At 41.4% G+C, this 24577-nt stretch overlaps 2 protein-coding genes across 2 annotated transcripts; one reads left to right on the top strand and one right to left on the bottom strand.

Moving 5' to 3' along the window:
* The first annotated feature begins 795 nt into the window (after positions 1 to 795).
* Positions 796 to 5949, top strand: p2rx2 (purinergic receptor P2X, ligand-gated ion channel, 2). The gene is made up of 12 exons (XM_026188019.1): positions 796 to 1065; positions 1574 to 1709; positions 1791 to 1862; positions 1944 to 2019; positions 2106 to 2202; positions 3352 to 3432; positions 3503 to 3656; positions 4219 to 4349; positions 4472 to 4562; positions 4913 to 4978; positions 5074 to 5151; positions 5680 to 5949. Exons 1-12 carry the CDS (start codon positions 899 to 901, stop codon positions 5776 to 5778), a joined length of 1248 nt encoding a protein of 415 aa, XP_026043804.1. The 5' UTR covers positions 796 to 898; the 3' UTR covers positions 5779 to 5949.
* A 41-nt stretch (positions 5950 to 5990) lies between these two features.
* On the bottom strand, positions 5991 to 22695 carry pole (polymerase (DNA directed), epsilon). The gene is made up of 48 exons (XM_026188018.1): positions 22303 to 22695; positions 22050 to 22185; positions 21882 to 21962; positions 21745 to 21789; positions 21573 to 21665; positions 20584 to 20738; positions 20350 to 20494; positions 20166 to 20246; positions 19955 to 20062; positions 19758 to 19868; positions 19585 to 19670; positions 19145 to 19264; positions 18740 to 18872; positions 18527 to 18640; positions 18198 to 18410; positions 17992 to 18099; positions 17762 to 17890; positions 17577 to 17679; positions 17342 to 17488; positions 17089 to 17234; positions 16830 to 16978; positions 16597 to 16689; positions 16162 to 16464; positions 15887 to 16082; positions 15513 to 15727; positions 14996 to 15098; positions 14816 to 14896; positions 14585 to 14707; positions 14300 to 14509; positions 13952 to 14164; positions 13715 to 13858; positions 13479 to 13619; positions 13240 to 13393; positions 12933 to 13039; positions 12623 to 12799; positions 12297 to 12520; positions 11864 to 12084; positions 11581 to 11785; positions 11318 to 11491; positions 10929 to 11054; positions 9696 to 9828; positions 9289 to 9490; positions 9077 to 9208; positions 8762 to 8955; positions 8479 to 8679; positions 8265 to 8390; positions 7968 to 8057; positions 5991 to 7884 (listed from the first exon to the last, which is right to left on the bottom strand). Exons 1-48 carry the CDS (start codon positions 22365 to 22367, stop codon positions 7762 to 7764), a joined length of 6879 nt encoding a protein of 2292 aa, XP_026043803.1. The 5' UTR covers positions 22368 to 22695; the 3' UTR covers positions 5991 to 7761.
* Positions 22696 to 24577: the final 1882 nt, after the last annotated feature.

Below are 24577 nucleotides of genomic sequence, written 5' to 3'. Positions count from 1 at the left end.
AAGGATGCTGTATAAAGCACTCCGAATGCTCTGATTGATTAGTAAAAGTACTCGTACAGTTCTAGGCATTCCAGGATCCACGTGTGAGTCATTGAGTCAGAGGCTTTCTTGAGGCTTTCTAGCTTCTTTAGTCAGTATCTGTGTATCATGTCAAGGCCTGGTGCTGTCCAAATCTTCATGCTTAAGACCCTTTCTCGGATGTCTACTACTAGCCACTGAGCATTATTGCTATAGGTTGCATCCATCCCCCACATGGTCTTCCAGTATTGCTAGGTCTCCAGCATTGGTGGGGCTGTTGTTCTCATATTGTTTCCCTGCCACTAAGAGTGCCTTGGATGGTTTATTCTCCTGGCTTCAGTCTTTCTGGTATACCTTTCCAAGCAGCTACCCAAGACTGCGAGTCTTTGCTTGGCAGTTTCTAAGACCTTAGGTATGGACAGGTTATTGTACTTCTTTGGCATCCCTTTTTTCATCATACCTTTCTGCAGGTTTGACAGTTGACCATAAACATCCAGACCAACACACAGGGGTCAAAGCCAGTCATTTCAATTTAAAATCGACAATTTAAAAACTGTTTATGTGCAAAGTAAGCCATTATTTTAAAAAAAAAGAAAGATAAAAAAACTAATAACAAGAAAATGAAAGTTAAAAGAGTCTTGTACAGGGAGAAGCTGATCCAGGCATAAAGCTGATTTATCAGAATAGAGTGGCATAAAAAAAAAAACGAAGCCTGCCTTCAACCACATCAGGACCCCACCCCCTACTCTCTCGTTCACTCGCTGGTGCCAGGGATGCTTGAGAGAAATGCAGGCTGGAGCGGAGAAAAAGACACAATGACAGATATTTAAAACTAAATATACAGATTCAATCGTAAGACTTCACAAGAACATCTGAGGATATGACGGAAACGTGCCATAAAATCATCATGGGGCTACATAACTTCCTGAAGGAGTATATTCATGGCTTTTGGGACTATGAGACCCCCAAGGTGATGGTGGTTAAGAACAGAACTCTTGGCGTAATTTACAGGGGTGTTCAGTTTCTTGTGATCACTTATTTCATATGGTAAGCTTCATGTTTGTACTTTTGCATGTCTAATGACCAGGTGTGTGGACAATATATGAAATTCAAAGGTTTATTTTGTCTTTTCTACATTTTTTCTGTTAGATCTGTTGGTTCTTTTAAATTTAATTACAGTAAAATTTTTAATGAATAATATTCATGCAGATAAAATAAATACACTACGGCTTTAAATTTGAACTCATGTAGTGCAGTTTTGTGGGGAGGAAATGCATCTCATTTGCAATTAACAGCATAAAATTCAACAATCCAACTGAGTGTGGCTCATCCCCTCTCTATATTATCAGAGATTTAAATGCTATCCAAGGAGAACAGATGTAAAGTGTTTCAGATTTGAAATAAACGAAATGCCCTGAATTAAAGTACATCATCACCTTTTCTTGGCTTCAGCAAAGAGGGCTGAGCAGATCCAGTGTAACATGACACCTCCAATAAAAACTGACATCATGGTAGAAAATGTGATATTACCGCTGTCTCTTCTATCATCCTGAAGGTATGTCTTTATAAGTCAGAAAGCATACCAAGAGAGCGAAACCCGTCCAGAGAGCTCTGTTTATACTCTCATGAAAGGCTCAGCAATTCATGGAGATGAGATCCTGGACACTGTGGAGTATGCCCAACCCTCAGAGGTGATTTCTTCATTAAACTTGTGCTGCATAGCTCATGCTTGAGTTAACCACTTTAAGTCTTTTTTCCCCCTTTTTGTTTAGGGTGGCGATGTGATTAGCACAATACTGAGACGAGAATTCACGTTCAATCAGAGACAAGGCACCTGTGCTGAGGTGAGAGGTCAACTAAAATCTACTGAGTAACAAAGACACCTTTTCCCTCCCATCACTGACATGTTTCTCTATTCACTTTAGCATTTTAATGTTGCCAATGCCAACTGCACCACCGATTCTGACTGTGTTGAAGGGGAAGTCAACTTCAGTGGCCACGGTAATGTTTTCACTTCTCATCTAATTTTTCTTCATGCCTTTTTTGGTTTGCATTTGCCACCCTTTGTTTCAAACACTTTCCTACAGGCAGAAGGACGGGCAGATGTGTTCAGTACTACAACCACACCTTTAAAACCTGTGAGATACAAAGCTGGTGTCCGATTGAGGAATACGCTGTAGTACGGTAAGATGGGTGCTACAGAATCATCAGCATCATGTCAGGTATATATGCATTGCTCTAAAAATCCATATAAGTTCTAAACAGACTCAAACTGAGCCTAAATATCCAAAAACATGGGAAACTAACATGAAATAAAATACGAATTGGTGCAGCGATTTATTAAAACATGTGCAAACATACATGGAAATGAAGGCAAAAACAAAATGGTACAGTCCTAACAAGCTTGAAAGTCAATATTTACTGAACACACTCAGCCAAGCTTTCTTGTAATTTCTTTTAGTAGTCTTCAGGAATTGAGAGGCCGGTGAAGAATATGTAGGATGAGTTGTGTGGTAGGAGTGACAGATGTTTTTAAAGTGGAGGTGGGATTACATCAGGGATTGGCTCTGAGCCCTTTCTTGTTTGCAGTGGTGGACAGGCCGACAGATAGGGTCAGGCACGAGTCTCTGTGGACTGTAATGTTCACAGAAGGCATTGTGATCTGTGCTCAGAGTAGGCAGCAGGTGGAAAAGAGCCTGAAGAGGTGGAGGTATGCTCTGGAGAAAAAAGATATTAAAGTCAGTGGAAGCAAACAGAATGCGTGTGTAAATGAGGGAAACAGATGTTACAGTGAAGCTGCAAGGAGGAGAGGTAGTGAAGTAAGATGAGTTTAAAAACCTGTTTAAAAACATTTAAATCCACAGTGCACAAGAGAGGCGAAGAGGAGAGTGCAGGCAGGGTGGAGGGTGTCAGAGGTGATTTGTGATTATGATAGCAGCAAGAGTGAAAAGTAAAATTTACAAGAGATTTGGCTTGATGCATGATTTTGACAAAAAGACAGGTGGCAAAGCAGAAAAATTAGTAAAGCATTAAATATTAAGTCATCATTAAATACAGCTTGGAAAAAAAACCTAGTCATCAAGACACATCCACATGAGTAAAACACAATAAAGTTCACATATTTTGGGCTTTATGAAAGAACCAAGAACCTTCTCTATGTGAGAAAACAGATCGACTGTGCTTCCTTGGAGACAAGATATTATCAGTTGCTTGGTCACTACTTTGACCAAATGATGACCAAACCAGTCAAACAAATTGTGTAACCTGAACCAGATGCAAGAACCACTTCAAGGTCACTTTAAGGAAATGTTAAATATTTGCTGTCTTCAACAGAGAACCACCATTAGAGGAGGCCATCAATTTCACAGTGTTCATCAGGAACTCTATCCACTTCCCCAAATTTAAAGTGCTGAGGTAGGGTCACATAGAAGTTAATACTTCTGGACATTTAAGCTGCAGATACTGATGTTCTTGTCTTTGGCAGGGGAAACATTAAGGATGCCCGAAACAAGCGAGACATTAAGAGATACCTGAATAAGTGTCACTATGATGAGGAGCGTGACCCCTACTGTCCCATCTTCCGCTTGGGATACATCGCAGCACAAGCGAGGGAGAATTTTAGTGAGCTCTGTAACACCGTGAGTATGATGCCTGCACTGCATGGTGTTCACAATATTTCATTTGTGGAGAGTGTTTCTCATTTAAAAATGTGTGGATCAACATCAACCCCCAGCCAGCAATCTAAAATTAGAACAAATCTTAGAATTACAATAGAAATTAGAATAAATTTATGTCTCTATAAATAAAATTCATATAGACATAAAATAGACATATAAAACTTAGACAGAAAGGCCATTCTTGCAATTTGTCCCAAATCAGCTATTGTAACACTTCAGTAAATATGAAACTTATTTTATAGTTTTGCAGATTCTTATGTGGTAATATCATTATGGTTTGTGCCGTCTCTATACAAATTTCTCATTAGTTAATTCTAATCTGATTGGTGTCTTGGTGTTTGAATTTTCCCAAGATTAATTTTAGGATTTGCCCAGAAAGTACTCAGGCACGTATTTCATTTGTGTTACTGATAAAGTTTGAATACTTTATATTCTTCTCCTGGGCTATTGCTGTTTACATGATGTCTTAAGAATGGCACCCACGAGGGTTAAAAATGACTACTGTCATGCTGTCTGAGTTCAGGGAGGAGTGATCGGTGTTTTCATCAACTGGAAGTGTAACTTGGATCTGGATCCCTCACACTGTAAACCCACATACTCGTTCCGTCGCCTTGACCTCCGAAAGGATCTGCCCGACGCTGGTTATTATTACAGGTTAGCACCGGCGTCCAACGCTGACTTTTATACTTTATTTTTAAAACAGTCTTTAAAACGCTCTTCTGCTGTGCTCACCTGTTTTTTTTTCTTGTTGTAATAATTTATGTGTAATTCTACAGGTTTGCCAAATATTACAGTAAGGATGGGGAAGAAACTCGGACACTAATCAAGGCCTTTGGTATCCGTCTAGACATCATAGTTCATGGACATGTGAGTAGATTCTACTTTAGACCTGCTTATTGTTGTATCTATCAAAATATATTTTTTTATGTTATGTTTTTTTTTTTGTTTATTAGGAATTAACTCTTTAGTATTACAAACATTTTCAATTTTCTACGATTTTTTTCCCCCCAATATTTCAATTCAATTTGTGCCAAATCACAACAACAGTCACCTCAACGTGCTGTAAGCTAAAGACTCTACAATAATACAGGGAACACCGCAACAATCAGAGGACCCCCTATAAACAAGTGCTTCAGTCTACTGAGTGTGGGAACAAAGAAAAAATCTATCTATCTAGATGTACGACTCCATAACAACTGTGTGTCATTTTTGTGCAGGCTGGTAAATTTAGTCCTATTCCAACCATCATCAGCACAGTGACTGCTATGACTTCTGTTGGGATTGTGAGTATTGACTAATTTGTTTTTATCCTGAGACATTAAAGCGGCACCGTTCAATTAGTGTAACTGTTATTCTGCTTCATCTCCCCTCTCTGTAGTGCACAATAATCTGCGACTGGATCATGCTGACATTTATCGACAAGAATGAAGTCTACAGTGAGAGAAAGTTTGATGAAGTGAGTAAAAAAAAAAGAGAGCGTTATTCATTAAACGCAACTCAGTTTCATTTGTTTTTGTGAATCTGCTTCTATATCCAGTAGAAGACTTTTATAAATAGAATGAAATCGTCCATCCAGAGAAGAAATCTAGTTTGTCTCCAGGTCTTGTGGAGAATGCTGTCAATTATTAGCTCATCAGCCTGAAGGACTGATGAGCTGAGGTCATGGGGAGGCGTCTGTTGTATATCTTTTCACAATTCACAAGAATCACTGCTCCTACAATATTGTTCAAGATTTAATCAAGCATAGACTTAATGGTCAGCTAATGGGTCTTCACTTTAACTGTGGTCAAAGTCAGGGCTACATTTGTCATTTTATGGACAATAACCATGAGACTCTAACACACGTTGTGAAACTCACTGGCTTCATTACTTTGCTCCAGGCACAAATCATACAACTGTATAGCTGTGTTTTGGTGACTGTTTTCTTATTTTTAGGGACTATTTTGTGAGATGTTTGTCTAATAACATCTTCTGCCTTTCACAGGTGATCAAGGAGCCCACAAATCCCATACCCACAGAGCTCAGCTACATCAACAGCTTCGGCTCAAACCATTCTGACCTGTCAGACGGCGTACCCCTGTGACCAAAGTCCTCGCTGGCCAAGTGCATGGACTCCCCACCACCAACTGTGGCAAACAGCAACTGCATCTCAGGTGTCAGTGACAGCTCACTTTGACACTGTGCTGATGTTAGTGGGGATAAAAACGGGCAAAAGAAAGAGATCCCTGTGGAAATCTTTGCATAAGACAGTTAGTTCTCTTTAACTTGACACGACCTCAGAATATATTAACAGCATATAGAGAATGTGTTTATTTTGAAAACAGGAAACCATTTCAGTACACTGTCATGAGAAAAAGACTGGCAGCACTTTATAACAACGCCACACTAGGAAACATTAGTAAGTGCTTAATTCATCATTTGTATGTCATTACTTCTCCTTAGTATGCCGTTTATAAATACAGATGTTTATCCATCATGCACAGCTATCACTGCTACCACATCACTGCTAGTAATAATCATAGTCATAATAATATATCAGTATTTATAAAGGCCATACTAAGGAGGAGTAATGCTATGTAAATGATGAATTTGGTCACTTGCTAATACCTTAATAATGTTTGATAGTATGGCATTATTCTAAAGTGCTACCAAAAAATAAAAACCATACAGCATATGTCGATGTATTGTAGACATTCAATCCAACAATAAATAACCTTTAACTTGGTTCAAACATAAAGACTGGTGGGACTTTTTAAAAAGGAAAAACAAAATCATGAAATTGTGACAAAGATAAAACTGAAGCATCTGAAGGCTCTGATTCATTTCCTTCTTTCAGTCTGATGTGCTCAGCACACAGGAGGAAACTACCAGGAGAAACACAAGGAGGGCAATGAACAGTAATCGAATAATGCAGACATTTCCCATAAAATGGTTCCTGTAACAAGATTGTGGGGAAGTGTGAATCCATCTGGTTGCCAAGGAGCAATACAGATGTCAGTGGTTTAAAACAACAAAAAAACCCACAAAAATTTAAGACTCAAGTTGAATGATCAATATCTGCTATGAAGGTTGGCAGAAAGTCACTTCATTTTGGAAACTGTAGACTTGCACCATATAAAAAAATTGTGAAGATTCACAGCATACAGCTTAAATAGCTTTTTGTAATTTGTCTGACAAACCATACTAACTAAATGTAACATTTGCTGAGATCCTGATGCAAATAAGTCATTTAAGAGCACAAAATTGCTCTCATCATTTCATTTTATCAACATACATGCAGAGCATGTCTATGAGAACCTCAAAGAAGTGAATCTGATTGTACAGCAGTTAAGTCTGAAATGTGATTACTTGTCTGGGAGACGCCCACCAGGAGGTAACGTGAGTCATCTGTGAAACAATGAACTTAAAGTGAAGGGGATGTGTGGATTAAGGCAATTCTAAAGCAGACATACATAACGTTCACTACCAGATACATATTTCCCATATGGGATAACGACAAAAAAAAAAAAAAAAAAACAATTTCCAACCAGCCAGAAATTCATCTTTTTCAGTCTGCAAGGTTCAAATTTGCTCAACAAAAAAAGGAAGTTAGATTTGTCAAAGTCTTCTTCACTGTCGCCAAACCAAAGAAACAATGAAAGATTACGCAACATGCAATGAGGCAACATTAGTCACGTTTCACAGCAGAAGAAATTAGAGTGGATGCAGGTCATGTAATTGAAGCTGTGCGCAATTTACAGCAGACACATTAGCAGCCGAGGGAGGGAGGAGAAAACTGAGACAGCGTAACGACAGAGTAGATGTAATTTAGGAAAAATACAGAACTGCAGCAATCACAAGCAGACCAAGACACATGAAAAACACATTTATTATCAGTGAAGATCTTCATACACATGCATAACTAATACAATCTAAACATATTTACAGGGGAATCATCTTGGTTACACAATCACACAGCAAAAAGCAGAGACCGATGCTGCTGAAGTTTGCTAAAACTCAAAAATGAATTTCAGCACTCTGTTTCCTGATTTGGATGGAGTGAAGGAAGTGTCAGTGAAGCTCATATTCAGTGAACACCCTGGTTGATCTGAGGGCTCATAACGAGCAGCCAGCCTATGGTCTCCTCCAGGAAGCTCATGTTATAGTGGGATGCTATGTTCCTAAACACCGTGATCTGCTCAGAGAAGCTCTGTAAACAGACCAAAAACAGCAGTGTCAATAATATGCGTTCAACGCTGAACAGAATGGTGCCGTGTGCTTCAAAGTACGAACCTTGGCTGGGAAGGTGAGGTCAAAGTCTCCAGCACATTTGCAGTAGAGGGTCATGTTGGTTTCCTTCACTCCCTTACATTTGCTACACACCTGAAATTGAACAAAACCTGTGAGGCACCTTCTGGAAAATGGGCTGTCAAAAAGCATGCAAGTTAGATTTTACTGCCAGGAAAACTTTGCTTTTTTAAGAAAAACAAACAAACAAACAACCAGAAGTAGTGAGTGCATTTTTTTTTTATCATTTCATTGCTTAAATTTTGCCAGGTGTTTTGATATACTGAGCACTATTTTACCCACCAGATCCTGCAGCGTATAGCTCATCAGTTTCTTCTGCAGAGCTTCTACCAGAGCCATCTCAATAGACTCGGTGTCATACTGCGCCTGACAGTTGGAGCAGAACCACTGAGGCAAAACTGAACCATCCTGAGGAAAAGATAACAAGTTTATCTCATTTAGATTTCTGACTTTCACAGTTTCGAAATGTGATTATCAGGAGTTATTGTACTCTTACCTGTGCCACTGACGGGTCCTTGCAGAGGTCAAGGTCCCGACAGAAATTGCAGTGGTGACAGATAACCTCTGGCAGGATGTAGGAGTTACACGGGTCACAGAACTGGGCTTCCTCTGAAAACTCTCCAACATCCACAAGACGTAGGAGGTCTCTCTTCAGCTTGTTCACCTGATTTACAATGTTGGCGTCTAGTGAAAGAACCTAAACAAGGGAGGGATGGGGGAAATATAAATAACCGCTGAGGAAAAAAAAAAAGGAGCAGATTTCTTTTCTTTTTTTTTACCTGGCAGACATATTTGATAAACTCCAGTGCTGGGTTGTTGAGTGGAAGGTGTGACCCAGGCAGGATGGGAAACATCTCTGAGGTGTGGGTAACACTCCTGGTACCAGTGACCTTCTTCTGGATTTTCTGAGTGATGGTGAAAATGTTCTGTGTCAGCTCGCTGGACACGTACTCCTGGGAGAAGGAGATCATTCCTGTGGAAGAGAATTTTTAAAGCCGTAAACATTAAACACTCGGCTGAGCGTAATCTGCAGTCCCAGAGAAATACAACAGAAGTCTTTAGCACATACAACAGCTTCCTGATCAGCTTCTTACCAGGAAGTGCACTCAGATCCCCAATTGCCTGCTGGGAAGCCTGGCTGTTGCCACGTCTCTTTACTGGTGTTGCTCCTGGGCCGTTACGTCTCAGCTCCTCTTTCATACTGTGATAGACCGCTGCAATGTACGCTGGCAAGGTAAAGGTGTTTTGAGAGTTAGTAACTTAGAAAGCAAAGAAAAAGAATGTTGGGAGATTTTCCTTCTTTTACCTGAGACGATCATGAGGAAGTACTTCTGACAGGAGGCGGTTTGAGGAAGATACTGCATGATATTCCAGTTACTCTCAATCAAATCCTCTACTTCATCCGTCTCTCCATCTCCGTCCTCCTCCTCAGCATTTTCTTCATCTTCATCCTCACTGCCATCCTCATCCCCCTCCTCTTGTCTGGTTTTCTTCTGTTGGGCTCCTTCCTACAAAAAAACAAAACAACAACATTGGAGATGGATTCAGTTCAGGGCCTAATCGCAAAAAGAGTCGCCTCAAGGTGCTGTAGTTTGTAAGATAAAGACCCCAAACCCCCAGCAATCAGACATCCCTGTATGAGCAAGCACTTGGCGACAGTGGGAAGAAAAAGCTCGCTTTTAACAGGAAGAAACCTCCAGCATCTGGCAGTACCTCTCCATACATGACGCTGGAGGGCAGTTTGCCCTTCACGCCACCATAGTTGGCAGGGTCCATCCACAGCAGGAACTCCCAGCACCGCGAGAAGGAGATGGACAAAGAGTGGAAAATTTCTTTGGAATGGATGCTAGAAGAGAAACGGTTAGAAATGTGAGATGTTGTGGTTACACGTAAAAGACTGGAAACAGGAAATTAGACTTTCAAAAGTTGTAAACAATAAAAGTCAAACATTTAAAAGGTATTGGTGCTTATTTTAGTCACATACTTTCAGAAAACCAGGGAAAAAAACCACAACAATATTTCAAGAACCAAAATCCCAGGAGGTATGTATCTCTGAGTAGCAATATTGATTTTATATTCATATTTTGTCATAAAGTCAATATTTAAATGTCACATCCATTATTTTAATGGGCAGTTCTCCCATTTTGGGTTTAATTTACAGAAATCACTTCAGCTGATGGAAACTACAACAATCCCTGCCGTCTCGCTCTTCTAATAGATTATTTTTGTTTTTCTGATTTTAGTGTTCTGGCTCTTGCTTTGCATCATGCATCATTTTACTAATATACTATTGTTAATATGTCAAAATAGCCAACAGCTGTGAACACATGCATGCATTTTTACATCTGATTGGATCTGATTTTCTCCAGTAGTTTACTAAAGGAGACGTGCAAAATCACTTTAGTTTGTGATCCAATCAGAGGGAATGAATTTTATTGATAAATGATGTTAACAGCCTACAAAAATGGAACCGATCAATTTTATTATCAGTTTTCTATCAGCTAAAAATCAAACAAACTTAGCAGCAGATTAAGATCAAATGTAACATAATTACATTTTCTGCATCATCAAGAAAATACATTCAATTTCCAGTGATGTGAGGCACTAATGTTACAGCTGGAGTTTATTCTGTGAGGTTGCAAATAAAGACATAATTCTTACCTGTTGCCATCAAATGTTCAAAATTAAGTGTATTGACACTTGGACTATTTTCACTTACATCTTGTCTATACAGTTAAAGTACTGTTTTAACTTTAGAATATTTAATTTAAATTTAACATGGCACTTTTAGGGCCTCAATTGTATATATTGTTTTATAAACAAAATTTGTGTATTGAAACAAAATAATTTCTCACTGGGATTCATTCTGATTTTGAAAATAAAAACATGTGAAAACTAAAACTCTGGTCATCCCAGATCAGACTGGAGAATTTAAAAAACACTGACCTGTTGGTGATATACTCAACATAGCCAATGGCATCATCAATCCTGCGTTTTTTAGTACACAGAATGATCCTATTAAAGTTTCCGTACACCACAGTCGAGCCGAGACGTTTGAACTCTGCAACCAACCTAAGGCCAGAATGCGAGAATGAGGTCTGGATAAATGGAAACTGAAAGCATTATTATGAATCAGAGTTCACATCGTCAAATTTTCTAATAAAGTTTTACGTTTAAAACGTAAAAAACAAAAACACAAACAACACCAACAGCAACAACCTAAAAATACCAGGGCTTTCTCTTAGTGGTGAAGTCCTACTGATGTAGAGTTTACCATTATTTCAAAAGAAAGCTTTCAGATTTCATTTTTGAAGTATAAAGGATTTGGCACTCACTGCAGAAACACTTTCTTCATCATGTTATGCAGGGTGCGGTGCAGGGCGGGGTCATACAGCAGCGAGCTGGGGGAGCGCAGCCAGCGGTAGAAATGCATCACCTGGTTGTCTGCATACACATTGTGGTACTGTGTGATCTCCCTGACCCATCCCACCACCATGCTCTTTAAGATCCTGCTCAGAGAACCCAGAAAAATTAATCAATGAAAATTGTGGTTTGAGCAAAACACAAATCCTGCGCTCAAACACAGAAGTTTACACACCTGAAGGTGTTGGAGCAGAGAGCTGTCTCATCGTAGCTAGCCAGAGCGCTTGCTCCCTGGTTTCCTGACATCATGTCCTCCAAAGATGCCTGCTGAATCACATCAAAACTGACGCCCAGGCTGGCTCCGCCCTCCATGTCGTTGACATGCTGAGACTGGAGGATGGTGTTCACCGCCAGGCTCTGCAGGTCCAACTCCACACATGCTGCACGAAAGATGATGATTAAGACAGACTTCAAAAATCCCTCTAGTGATTTCCTTTTTCTTCCTTTTTTTTTTGTACCTGTTGAATAACATCCCTGAGCATTGATCTCCACAGAGCCTCTGTCATCATTTTCCATCACCAGACGGCTGTCATCAGCCTCTTTTCCTCCCAGGTCAGGCCTGGATGTGGGTGAAAGCCATAGCAGGTGGTTGTGCTTCCGTAGATGTCTTGCCAAAAACAAGTCTGAGCCAAAGATGGACACATCCTGTGGCAAGTTCCCCACAGGTAAGTGGTAATATCTGAAAGTAAAAGAACAATTCAAAAGTGCTTGAAAATGTTTTACAACAATTTCTGCTGCCTGGATAAATCTTTTATTAGAGGCTACAACCACAAAGTTAGCATGTAAGACGTTTATAGTGTCCTCTTACAAAAAAAAAAAAAAAAATCTTCCTCTCCGTCTGGAACAACCTTATGTGTGAAGAGAAACTCAGCAGAAACATGCAGATCATACCTGGCCATGTCAAAAGCCTGTGACAGACAGCTGTCCAGGTTGAGGTAGTGGCGGATCATGCGCCGGGCACCGAGCCGTTGCCAGTCCAACACATTATAGCTGATCTCATCAACCACATGAACCGGAACGACCGGGAACTCCTCGAGCACCGGCATCCCGGCCGTCAATCGACGCAACTCCCAGTTTGACTGCACTGCGATGAGGGTGGGCCCACGGCGCTCCTCCTGTCAACAGCAACAAACAAAGCAGGCATTTGCAAATTTAGTCGCATGAAACTTAAAGATTAAAAAGTAATAAAAATGTTAAATATAACCAGATTATTTTACCTTGTAGTTTAGGAGTATTCGTTGGAGTGCACGTGAGATCGCCTTCATGTCATTTTCAGCCCGCACCTCAAAGTTGTGTTTCTCCGGAGGCAGAAGCTCCTCCGTCGTTTTCTCCAGGAGTGCCGTGCGTTCAGCTGTGTAGAGGTTACTCAAGTTGGGCATCTGGTTGCTTCGAACCTAAAAAATGCAAGCCAACAACTGAGCTTTATTCTCAATGCAATTAAATGTCATGATGGTACTGAGAGGAAAACAGACTTCTTCTCTGGTACTAAAACAAAGAGGACACTCAAAGAAAGCCCATTATTCTTACCGTGTCCAGGACGAAGATGCTAGCTTTGCGCTGAGAGGGGATGAAGAGGCCAAACAGAGCCTTGTGGCCTTGGCTGTGATGATACAAATACATGTGGCGAACACTCCCTGAGAAGCAAACATAGTAGTTGCAGATCAAAATTCACAAGTAATTGCAGTGAAACGGTTTTCTTTTTCACTAAAGGGAAAAGTCATAATTTAGGTCAACCTAAATATTCAAAAAAAGTAAATATTAAATTGTGACATTTATGACCATCAAAAGTCTGCTGTCAAAACTTTTAAATCTAAAGTGTCTGAATGACTCTTACCAGGTTCCAGGTAGCTAAACTGGGCCAGCGACCTCATCTCCAGATGTTCCAGATCAAACGTGTCAGCCTCCCTTCCGGCCATATCTCTTACAACATGTTTGTTGACCATGCACACGCATCCTAGCTGCACCAAAGCTCGAAACAGCAAAGGAACCTGAAACAAACGACTCGCTGCGTTCTGTTTCCAGTACTATACAGTTATAACACGGACACTATGCAGTGTAAAAAATTACACTGACCTGTGTTTCATAGACTCCTTCGATGTCAGGTGCAGAGAGGTCTGCGTTGATCTCATTGATGTGCTCTTGGTACATGTCCTCTGGCACAGAGTACTCATAGAGGTAGTAAACCATGTTGGAGCGAGGCAGCATGCGATTCACCTGTAATCACACAGCTCTGATAGTTATTTTGGGTAACTTCTTCTATAGTCACAGTGATGTCATTGCATTATTTTATGCATTTTTTTGTAGCGTGCCTTTTTGTACGTCGCTCCCTCCTCCTGTTTTGGGACTTTTTGATTGACGTAGAAGACACGTGGGATGTTGAGTTTCATGCAGTGGAGGTCATTTCCAATCACAGCCCAAAGCTTATACAGACCAGGGTGACTAGTTTCTGCAATCTGAGAAAAAAAAGAAGAAGTAAAAATAGAGAAGATCAATATCTTTACATTATTAAATTATTTGTGGATGATAACAGGATCGCTCTGCACTACCTGGACAATTTGCCACGGCATATCGAGGATGCTGCGAGCTGTTCTGCGGAGGAAGCTCCCCAGGCCTGTGATGGGACCACCTCTGATCACTCCTCCGCCCACTGGTTGAGCCTCCCCATCCAGCAGCCTCCTCCTCTTTTTCCTCTCCTTTCTCTGCTTCAGCTGTAGCTCCCACTTTTTCTTATGGTAGCGCAGCCAAACTTGACGTTCCTCCTGCACACAGAAAAAGTTGTTTGAACCTTTTAACATTCACCGCTGGAACGTCTTGGATTCAAATGCACTACAAGTGCATTTGGAATTGCATGAAAATGTCTCAAGCTTAATATACTGAAACCTCTGCTTTCCTACCCGTGTTTTTCCCGTGGGAGGGGGCGGTCCCAGGATCTCTCGCCAGGACTGCGTAAGCTCTAAATCCTGAGACTCCACCTGGCTGTCGTCTCCGTGTGACGCCCGCTTCCGCTTAGTGCTGATAAGGATAGCTGGCTGCAGGGGTTTGGGTGGCATCCCAAAATCCTCTATGTCAGCAGCAGGACCTGCTTCAAGAGGCTGATGGGCAATCTGAGAGCGAGGAAGACATTTAGAGTGCAACAATAAGGCTTAGTGGTTGACACTTTACTGTGAGGTTAACCTTACCTGTCTCTTGCCCTCGCTGGTAAACAGCTCACTAATTTTCTTCTGCTTGTATATGTCATTTTTCTCCAGGAGTTTCTTGTGTAGCCAGTCAGGATGCCTCACTCTGGGAACAGGATTCTTCACCTTATGGAAATAAAAAGTGGAAGGTGCCATTATTATTTTCTTAATCAATTAAATTAATTATTTAGTTTTAAGTTTTCTGTTTATTTATTTATTTTTTAAACATTTTACCTGTTGCAGAGCAGCAGGAATGGTGATGATTTTCTGGATTGCACTACCCAACCTCTCTATGTAATAGCTCCAATCAAGGATCTGGAAAAAAAAAGAAAGAACCAAAAAACCATATGACATGAAAGTACTTGAACATTTTTGTCTTTGTTATTCGCGTTTAATTTTACCCTTAAAACTCACAGAGCGGATGTCCATGTCATGCAAGCTGGGCATCTTCAACCACTTGCGAAGGAAATGTTTCTTGACGCTCGGCTCGGCCTGAAAGATGGCTAGAGGAATGGCCCTGATGCACAGAAGCAAAAATGAGCCGATGGCTTTAACTTCTGATCATATTAGAGATCGCTAGTTTCCTAAGGATATTCAAAAATGGGAAAGCGAGCTCAAGAAAAGTCTTTGGTGCTGTGTAACACCAGGAAACCTATCGAATCAGTAGCCTAGTTTTTAAATATGGTATTGCTGCAATAGTCTGATGTGACAGATTTTGAAGTTTGAAGTCTCAATATTAGCATTGTGGACGTTATCATCTTTTCATTTTTGTTTTGGTTTTTTAAACCAGACCTGACAACCGAGGCACCGCACACTCACACAGTAGCAACTTACCAATTATAGTGTAGCTACAGCCTAAAGGTTTCCCTGCTTTACCATCTAACATATTCAGTACGGTACGATAAGTTTACTTTAGCGGCAACTGTCGAACCTTTCTGTGACAGGGGAACCCTCAGGTTTTCGGGAGATGACATAGCGACAGCTCAGACCGGCATCTTTCACCATTTGATCCCCCAGGAACTCTGCCAGCCTCTTAGCTGTGCTGATGGACGTGGACTTCTGCTCACCGTAATCTTCGAGCTTTCTAGACATTGACCGATTCTCTGAAATCAGGTCAAAAAGCTCTGCGTCTGGCATGTTGGCAGCCTGCATCACACATGAAATGATCCAGTGAGTTTTTTTGTTATGCATTTTCTATAAAAATTATTCTAATAAACGATTGCTGAACAATACAATTCAGAAATATGACAAAAACACCTTGTTACAGGAGACCCTAGTTATCAGAACCTGATCAGAGATATGCACCTTGCTGTAAAGTACATCCAGCCAGTAGTCGGCCACTTTGGCCACTGAAGCGTAGACCTCCTCTAGAGTAGTTCCTTTGAGGAAAGCCTCGAACACAGACGACTGAAAAATCTTGATGAGCTGGAGCTCTCCTCTTCTCTTCACTTCAAAACCCTTCAGCTCGGCTAAAGAACCATCCTCATTAAACACAGCGTACCTAAAAAGAAAGGCGACTCCCTTTGTTAATTACACCCTGTAAGAAGGCCACAAATCATTTCACAAAATTATCTCCTTACCTCTTTTTCAGCTTCTTGCCCTCCTCTTTGGAGGCTGGCAGGATCATTGCCAGATACGGTCCGTCCACCTCAAAGAAGATGCTGTTCTCTGCCCTGATGTTGTAAGTGACGGACGCGGGGTCGACCAGCTCGTGGTACTGATCGTTGGTAAATCCCTCTTTTACCATGATGTTCAACATGGCACCCGGGTAGGAGATAGTCACCTTGGTCTTCTTCTCGTTACTGGTCTTCACCACAAAGTTCTCCGGGAAGGTATTGGGGAGGACACACCAGATACCATCAGTGTCCAACTCAAGAGGCCTCCTGTGTCACAGAGAAGGAGATTTATTGCAGCATTTTTATAGTTGAATAAACTGACCCGCAGCATAAAATATATACTGTAAAGTGCGTGAGCTCAATTAAAGCCAACATGCTGGCAAGAATTATGCAACTCACCCTATTTGCTCAATGAGCTCTCTGGCCTGAGTAATAATATTGGCTCCAGTGAAACACACAATGCCGGCCATCTCCATAGAGTACCATCGGGCCCTGATGGAAACATAAAATAAACAAACAAAAAAAAAACAGAGCATCAAGTCAACAGCACTCAGTACTGACTGCAGCGAAAAGCTCAGGTAACAGCGCAAGTGGATCTGTGATGATTGATGAAAACCGCGGCCGGCTCCTACCCCTTCCTCATGACGTAGCCGTAGAAAGAGTTGAGGATGCACTTGTGAGCGAGCTGAAGGGATTCGTACAGGATCTCCATGTTTTTGCAGCGCTTCACCTCAGCGGCGTCTCCACTGTCCTGAGCTGATGAAAGTTTCTTCTTCCACACCTAAAGCAAAGGTAGCACCGAAAAGAAAACCTTTACCGCACGTAACTATAAAAAAAATAAATACATAAATGAGACAGATCAGGTATAATTTGATCAAATAGCTACAATACCTTGTGAAGTCCTTTGAATTCATAACGGCGATCTCTGAAAGCTCTTACAGTATCCACATAGAAGGAGTTCTCCCTCTGACAGATGGTGGTAACTCGCTCCTCCAGCTTGGTGACGTGTGTCTTTTTATAGGCCTTCTTACAATAGTCTGATTTAAAAAAAATAAAGTCAGGACTAACTTTAGCCCTGATAACCCACTATTTTCATTACTTATAGTCAAAGTCTACTATAAGGAGCCAAAAAGAAAAGAGGAACCTGCGAGACGTTTCTTCTCATGCTTGGCCTGCTCCTCCCTGTTGAGCGTGTGGAAAGCCCGAGGTGGACCGTTGGGGAACAGTGGCGGGAACTTCTCAGACTCAAGTTGCTGCTGGATGCGGTGAAACTCACTGCGGCTGGCGGGCACTGCAGAGAGAGACAGCGAGAGACAAAGGTTTCGTTTTCCCCCCCAAATCGCTTAAAAGCAGAGTACAAATATCCAAAGATAACTTACTGATTTCGCCTCTCCATTGCCAGGTCATCCTCCTCTGACACGTGGCACCAGGCTTGTTGAAGTCACAGGCAGCGCACGTGGCCTCATCAACCATAGCAGATGGCTACAAAATTAGAAGATAAAGACTAAATTTAATGCTTTTCTAGATGTGATTGTGAGCATTTTTTGATTAATAAAGTAATAACCTGAAGGCGGTTGGTGAGAATAATATTGGGGTACATCGCCCCAACGTCCAGATGGTAGATGAGGGGACATTCAATCCTGTTTGGAACCTCCTTGAGGGACGTCAGCTTTTTCTTAATTTCGTCACAAACCTGAGAAAATATCGGCGTTAATTCTGAATTTCAAGCTCAGAAAAAAACTTGAGTAACTTATTAAAAAAGACAGACAGAGGCAACTCCCCTCCTCCACAAACCTCGTTAAAGTTAGTGACTTGCTCCAGAGGGATTTTCTCCTCTTCCTCGATGGCATGACGCATCGTTCTCTCAACTCTTTGCAGCAGGAAGTCAAATGCAGCCGGGTTCTGTTGCAACATCAAAAATGAGAGCGACATTTAAAAAACAAAACAAAAACAAACAAGTGCTGATGAAGAGTGAGCTCTGAGAATTGAGCAGACTGTACCATTTTGAAACGACACGGGATGTCACTCCGAAACACTCCAGACTCCAGCGCCTCCACGTGACCGCCCACGTAAGTCTCGGAGTCTAGGACGTGGCCGTCGTCTGTCAGTTTGTTGAAGATCTGCTCCTGCTTGTTGGGGAAGATGATGTTGGCGTGGAAGGCCTGCACCATAAGTAAAGCTTCACACAGCGTTCCCGAACCTTTACGCAGCACCTGAAACAGGTGAACAACGCAAGAAAAGAGAGACTGGTAATTAGTAAAATGCACTTTAAAAAAAAAAAAAGAAGAGAACTCTACTTAATCTTTTGCAAAGCACGCCATAGACGAACCTCATCGGGCTCCATGGGGATGATGGTACACAGAGCGAAGATGAAGGGGTGGACATATTTCATGTACAGGTAATATGTGGCCACGGCATCTGACACAGAATAGGTTGCTAGAGTCTGACAGGAAGAAAGAGAAAAGACAGTAAGTGGAAAGTTAACATCCCGTTAAAATGATTCCGGTTTTTATTTTATAAAGACGGGAGTTTAGTTCTGCACCTGCGGCTCCTCGGTTGCCATGCGGCACATTTCTTCTGGGTCGAGCTCCACGGGGTCATAACCCAGTTTGGCCTTCGCTGCTGCCTTCAGATTGTGGCTTCCCACCGGCAAGTAGCTGTCTCTCTTTACCCACCTGATACAGGATAAGTTGGATATATGAAAAACCAACATTACATATAACATTTACTTTGATTATATGTGTTAAAATGTGGTTAAACATGAGATTTTAAATCTTTATAAAATGCTTTCTATGTGTTGACAATAGACATTACACAAGATTCATCGTATCCAAGTTATAAAGCTACAGACAGAAAGAGATGCATGCAAATGTTACCAAAAACATAACCTCCTTGGTGGAGGTAAAGTGTATGCTTATCATTTTAAGAGTGTAAAACTTTTGCACACCTTAAACAATCCATGTGGATGGCCTGACTGGCCTTGTACTCTCCCTGGTTATCTTTCTGGAAACCGATCTCCCTGTGCATGCTCAGTCCATGGAGGGCAGCCCGAACCTCAATGAAAGGCCTAGAGAGAAACAGTATGAGGAGAGGTGGAGGATCAAGAAAAGTAATCAGCATAACAAACAGAATAAGAATATTGAATATCTAATATAATCAGCTTTTTAACAGTTTAAATAATTCACTATTAACAGCTTCATCATTATGTCGTAGCTGCCTATTGTCACAAAGAACTGGTGCTTGGGCCACTTTTGCTCGAGCTGAAGTGAAACCAAGGACTTAAAAATAATAAAAAGTGTTCACTGCAGCCACTGCCTGTAATGTATTCTACCCACTTCACCTTTAAAGTAAGTAACTGGCTTTTACAGAAACAGAAAATAGGCTTACCAATCAAAGAAGTCTCCATTGTAGGTCACAAAGATGTTTGGCTTTGTTTCTTGAACGTGATCAAACCACCTCTGAATGAGAGCTGCCTGCAACCGTTACAGCGTGTTATTAAACTGACAGAAACACACAGCAGCCTATTATTCATCAATGCTTTATTGTTAGTGGCTACATACCTCATTGTCCTCATTAAAAACAGTGAATGGCCCTTCATACTCAGGTTTGGGGGTAAACTCAAAATCCTCAATGTTCTCAGAGACGATCTCTCGGTTTGTGATCAGAAACCCCTACGTGAAAACACAAGGACTGTTAGATGATACTACAAACAGGAACGTAACAATAACTTGAAAAATCAAACGCAAATGAACCTTACCTGTCCATCTATCATGTAGGAGATCATCATAATTTGATCCGTCTCTGCGTCTGGGAATTTCAGCGGAAGCTTGGTGGTCTCGATGTCAAACGCCAAAACGACAGGGTCCTGCAGGGAAACAACGTTTCACAGAAAAGCCCCGACATAAATCAAAACTTCAGTATAACTCCGAATGAATGATGGAAGGCTTAAAACAACAAAATCCTGATACCGGTCGCTCCACAAGATCGTCTCTCCGTACAATCTCTGGCGGGTAAGCGCTGCCTCTGTTTCGAACATTGTACCAGTGAGCCTGAAAAATAAAGACAGTTAAGATAAGAAGAGCACGCACAGGTGCACAGGTGTCGAGGAACACCTCACTGGAAAACACTGGAACCTGATAGAGTTGATCTTACCACGTGGATCTTCAGGTCAATGGACACACGCACATGGTAGGGCACGTCATACTCTCTCATGTCCACTATGTTGTCTAACTGATCTGAAATACTCTTTGACATCCCGTCTTCATCCACTGAGGTCACGTTGCCACCTGATAGCGCACTAAGAGGACAAAAAGGTGTCGGGGGTTATTATAAAGCTGGAAACGTCAGGCAGAACATCAAATGAATCTAACGAAGGTTCGGTGATACCTTGACAACATTGAGGTGTAGGCATCGTTGGACTGCTCCCTCTCTCTGTTTTTACGTACCGCTGGGGCAATCTCACGCTTGACCTTCACGAGGTCGTCCACGGTGTTGAACGCCAGCTTGATGTAGTTTCTCTTCAGTCCGACAAGGTGGTTTGGCTGGAGACACCAGATCAGCAGAATCAGCATGTGAGTGGCTGCACAAAGTCAACACTAGCAGCCAATAGGGAAGTATACTGCAACCTGTTCACGATACCTTCAAAAACACTGATACTAAGGACACTAAATACTAAGGACAAGAGTGCCACAGTGGTAAAGGGGATATATATTTTAGATTTTTCTTAAATGCGTGCACTCACTTGGCCACTTTCTTAGGTACAGGTAATCAACTGCTCACTGTAACACATCAGCCAATCACATGGGAGCATCTTAATGCATAAAAACAAGCAGACGTGGTCAAGACGGCCCGCTCAAGTTTAAACTGAGCATCAGAATGTGGAGGAAAGATGATTTAACAGACTCTGAACGTGGCATGCCTGACGGGCTGGTCTGAGTATTTCACAAACTGCTGATCTGCTGAGTTGTTCCTTCACAAACATCTCTAGAGTTTACACAGAATAGTCCAAAAAAAAAGGGAAAATATCCAGTACGTGGCAGTACACCTCGTTGATGCCACATTTGGATGGTTCAGTCAGAATCTGACATAAGCAAAATGAAAGCATGGATCCATCCAGCCTTCCAACCCAGTACTAGTGAGGCATATCTAATGAAGTGTCTGGTGAGCATACATAAACAGATTAGATTTTTAAATGAGTGAAAATGTGTTGTGGTGGTGCTCTTGTCAAAAATCATCCATTAATTAACCACCAACTATTTCTTCACTAATTCTGTGTAAATAAATATAGAAAATATTTATTTATCTACACTTATTTGACTTATTTATTTACTCACTATTTATTTATTAGATAACTTAAAGTCAGTTTAAACTCTCACCAGGTCCAGGTCCTCTTTTGGGAGAATTTCGAGCTTTGCCACCTTTCCTTGGAACTTCTTAGATAAATATGAGATGACTTCTCTCTCGCAGTTCTGGACATACACATTTTGTTATTTATTACTTTTTTTTAAAAAAAAAGTTCACTTGGCATAATCACAGTCACTAACTTACCTTTTTCGTCGCAATGTAAAAGTATGGCTTGAAGGGCAGAGACACCTACAGCACAGACAGAACACATGAGAGAAAATGTAAAATGCAGGACATTTAATAAGCTGCGTTACAGCGCTCTGCTTTCCCCCCAAACACACCTTGAACCTGCTTCCATCCTCCTGTATAAAATAATAGTCCACCGCGCTGATCATCCTCTTGTCTTCATCCAGGATCTCTGCCTACAAATGCAGAGCATCAAAAATAAATGTTAAGTGTTTATTTTGCAGCAGACAGAAAGGAAAAACTGTCGCACTGCGAGGACTCACGGGGTGCATGTTGATCAGCCAGCCCGTTTTCTCTCCCGGCTCCTTCATCCTGTCGAATCCGAAGCGAGCGTCCATCTCGTCGGTGAACTGACTGCGCTCCAGCCGCTTGAGGGCCGATAAGGAGGATCCATCATCCCTGGTTCAAACGCACACAACAGTGACACTAAATTCTGACAGTCCTCGGTCATCCATTAATATTCTGAATAAGAAAGTGTTATGAAGCGTTTGGTCTGTTAGAGCTGCTGGGACTTACTGGTTTTCCGGATCCCCACTCGGTCCTCGGTCCGCTTTGTAGCGTCCACTGTTCTGCAGAACCATCTTCTATCGCGATGTTCCGGGTACAAAACACTAAAATAAAACAGCTAAACGTGTGCGTGAAGCCGCATTTGAAGACACGCCGCTTTAATAGAAAGTTTTGTCTGCTGGATTTGTCTGCGCCTGTCACAGACTCGCCTGCTGTTTTCCTATTTTGGCGCGTTCGTGCAGTTGCCGCGAGAGGACGGAGCTGAGAACCGGAAGTACAAAGATCGTTAATGAGAGAGATGAACCCCTCACGGTGGTGTTGAGACGTATCTAATTAGGTTGAATGTCGTGTTCATTGTAACGTTGGTGCTCATAGATCTGCCTCTAAAAAACAAAACAACAACAAAATAAAAACAATACGTTAGAAAGCAAAGTGTTTACGTGATTTAGTGTAATTGAGTTACACTAAATCACTTTTAAGTGATTTAATAATTTTAAGTTACATTATGCAATATGGAACTGCTTAAAAAGTAAAAGTTTTTTGGGTGATTTGCAACAAATGTAAGTCACTACTGCTTGCTGGTAAAATCCAGCCTTCCCTGTGCGAAAGGATCTCAATCAGATTTGAGTCTGGACTTTGGCACGTGTAACAAGTGTCACCTGGTAGTTTGTTGCTCTCTGCCAGGTGATTGGCTGAAGAGCTGTGAAAAGGTAGTGGGTGTGTGGGGTGAAGTCAGCGCTCTTCTGTGGAAAAAACTAGAGGCAATTAATTCACTCAGGTGCGAGTGGGTATACTGTCGGTAAGAGACTTTTGCCATTTTTGTTTGGATCATTTGCTATTGCGTGTGCCTATTTTTAATATGTCATTGGACTTTTTTAGTGTGACTACGAATTTTAATAGAAGAATTGATCAAGCCCTAGATCGACTGCGCGCAGGGAAACTGATCAATATTGTAGGTATATTGAGTGTTTGTTTCAGCTTCATGATTTTGAATGGTTTCATAAAATTGATATTTTATTGGGTAATATTTTACTTGATAATGTTGTTTGTGTTTTTCAGCTGTGCTGTCTCTGCTGTCTTTTTTTCGTTCTTTTTTGATTGATTTGTAATTTTGTTTTGGTTAGTCCGTCCAGCCGTAAAGGCGGTTATTGATTGAAAGTAAGTTGTGTAAGGGCGGACTAACCTCCCTTTTTGTTTTTTGTTTAATTGTTTGTGCCACTTCCCTTTATCTCCCAGATCGCAGGCCATGCATAGCACTGATTCCCAGCTGCGCTGAGACCCGAATTGTTTGCAGTGTGTGCCACGATTGCAGTGTCGCTAAGCGGGGTGTGACGGGTTGCAGTGTTGTTATTTTCGCACAGTTTGTGTGGTAAGTCTCATGTGCAGCTGGGATATCAGCAGGATGTGTTGTAAGTCCTGTCTGGAAATGACTGGGAATTTGTATGTATAACTCATGTAATAAATAAATGATCAATTTATTTCTTTGCCCCGTTTACTCATCCCTTGTCCTCGGTTACACACTGTCTCTCCAAAAACTTCATTTAGTTAAAAAAATTGTTTCTTTGTTTCTAACCATTCAGTTGTGTACTTGCTGGTGTGTTTTCGATTATTGTCCTGCTGCATAATCCAAGTCCACCCTGAGCTTCAGGGCATGATCTGATGACCAGACATTCTCCTCCAGGACTTTCTGGTAGAGAATAAAATTCATGGATTCACCAATCACTGCAAGTCTTCCAGGACCTGAAGCAAAAAAGCTGTTCATACTGCCACCACCACGTTTGACTGTTGAGTGTTCTTTTTATGAGATGCTGTGTTAGTTTTACAGCAGGTTTAATGGGACTCAAAAAGTTCAGCTTTTGTCTCATCAGTCCACAAAAATCTCAGGGATCTGGGAAGGGAAGCTGTGTTTTTGTTGGCAAATGTGAGACGAATCTTTGTGTCCTTTTTGTTCAGAAGTGGTTTTTGCCCCGGGAGTCTCTCATCGGTGCTATTTTTGCCTAGTCTTTCTTATTGAATCATGATCACTGACCTTAACTGTTCTGCATGCTCTTGGAGTCAGTTTGGGAGGATGACAACTCTTGGAAAAGTTCATCACACACATAATACAGAAGTAACAGGAAATAAAAACAAAGGTGGGCATCATATCAAATTCCATTAATTTGAAAAAAAAAAAGGTGCTTGTTGATTGACTTTTAATATGAGCTGAACGGTCTTAAAGTTCAAATACACCTTTTCCCCATTGTTCATGAACTCAACAGAAGACCGAGGAACCAAACATCTTCCC

This window comes from Astatotilapia calliptera, chromosome 12 (genome assembly GCF_900246225.1).
Source record: "Astatotilapia calliptera chromosome 12, fAstCal1.2, whole genome shotgun sequence".
NCBI lineage: Eukaryota > Metazoa > Chordata > Actinopteri > Cichliformes > Cichlidae > Astatotilapia > Astatotilapia calliptera.
The sequence above is the reverse complement of the archived record's forward strand: the minus strand, read 5'-3'. Positions and strand labels throughout refer to the sequence as shown.

Coding starts and splice junctions, on each gene's coding strand:
- p2rx2 (XM_026188019.1), top strand. CDS start 899: ATGACGGAAACGTGCCATAAAATCATCATGGGGCTACATAACTTCCTG. Junction 2,020..2,105: donor AGTCAACTTCAGTGGCCACG/GTAATGTTTTCA, acceptor ACTTTCCTACAG/GCAGAAGGACGGGCAGATGT. Junction 2,203..3,351: donor GAGGAATACGCTGTAGTACG/GTAAGATGGGTG, acceptor TGTCTTCAACAG/AGAACCACCATTAGAGGAGG.
- pole (XM_026188018.1), bottom strand. CDS start 22,367: ATGGTTCTGCAGAACAGTGGACGCTACAAAGCGGACCGAGGACCGAGT. Junction 19,671..19,757: donor TTTTTAATGAGGACAATGAG/GTATGTAGCCAC, acceptor TAACGGTTGCAG/GCAGCTCTCATTCAGAGGTG. Junction 9,491..9,695: donor CCAGCGTCATGTATGGAGAG/GTACTGCCAGAT, acceptor GTTTTTTTGTAG/GAAGGAGCCCAACAGAAGAA.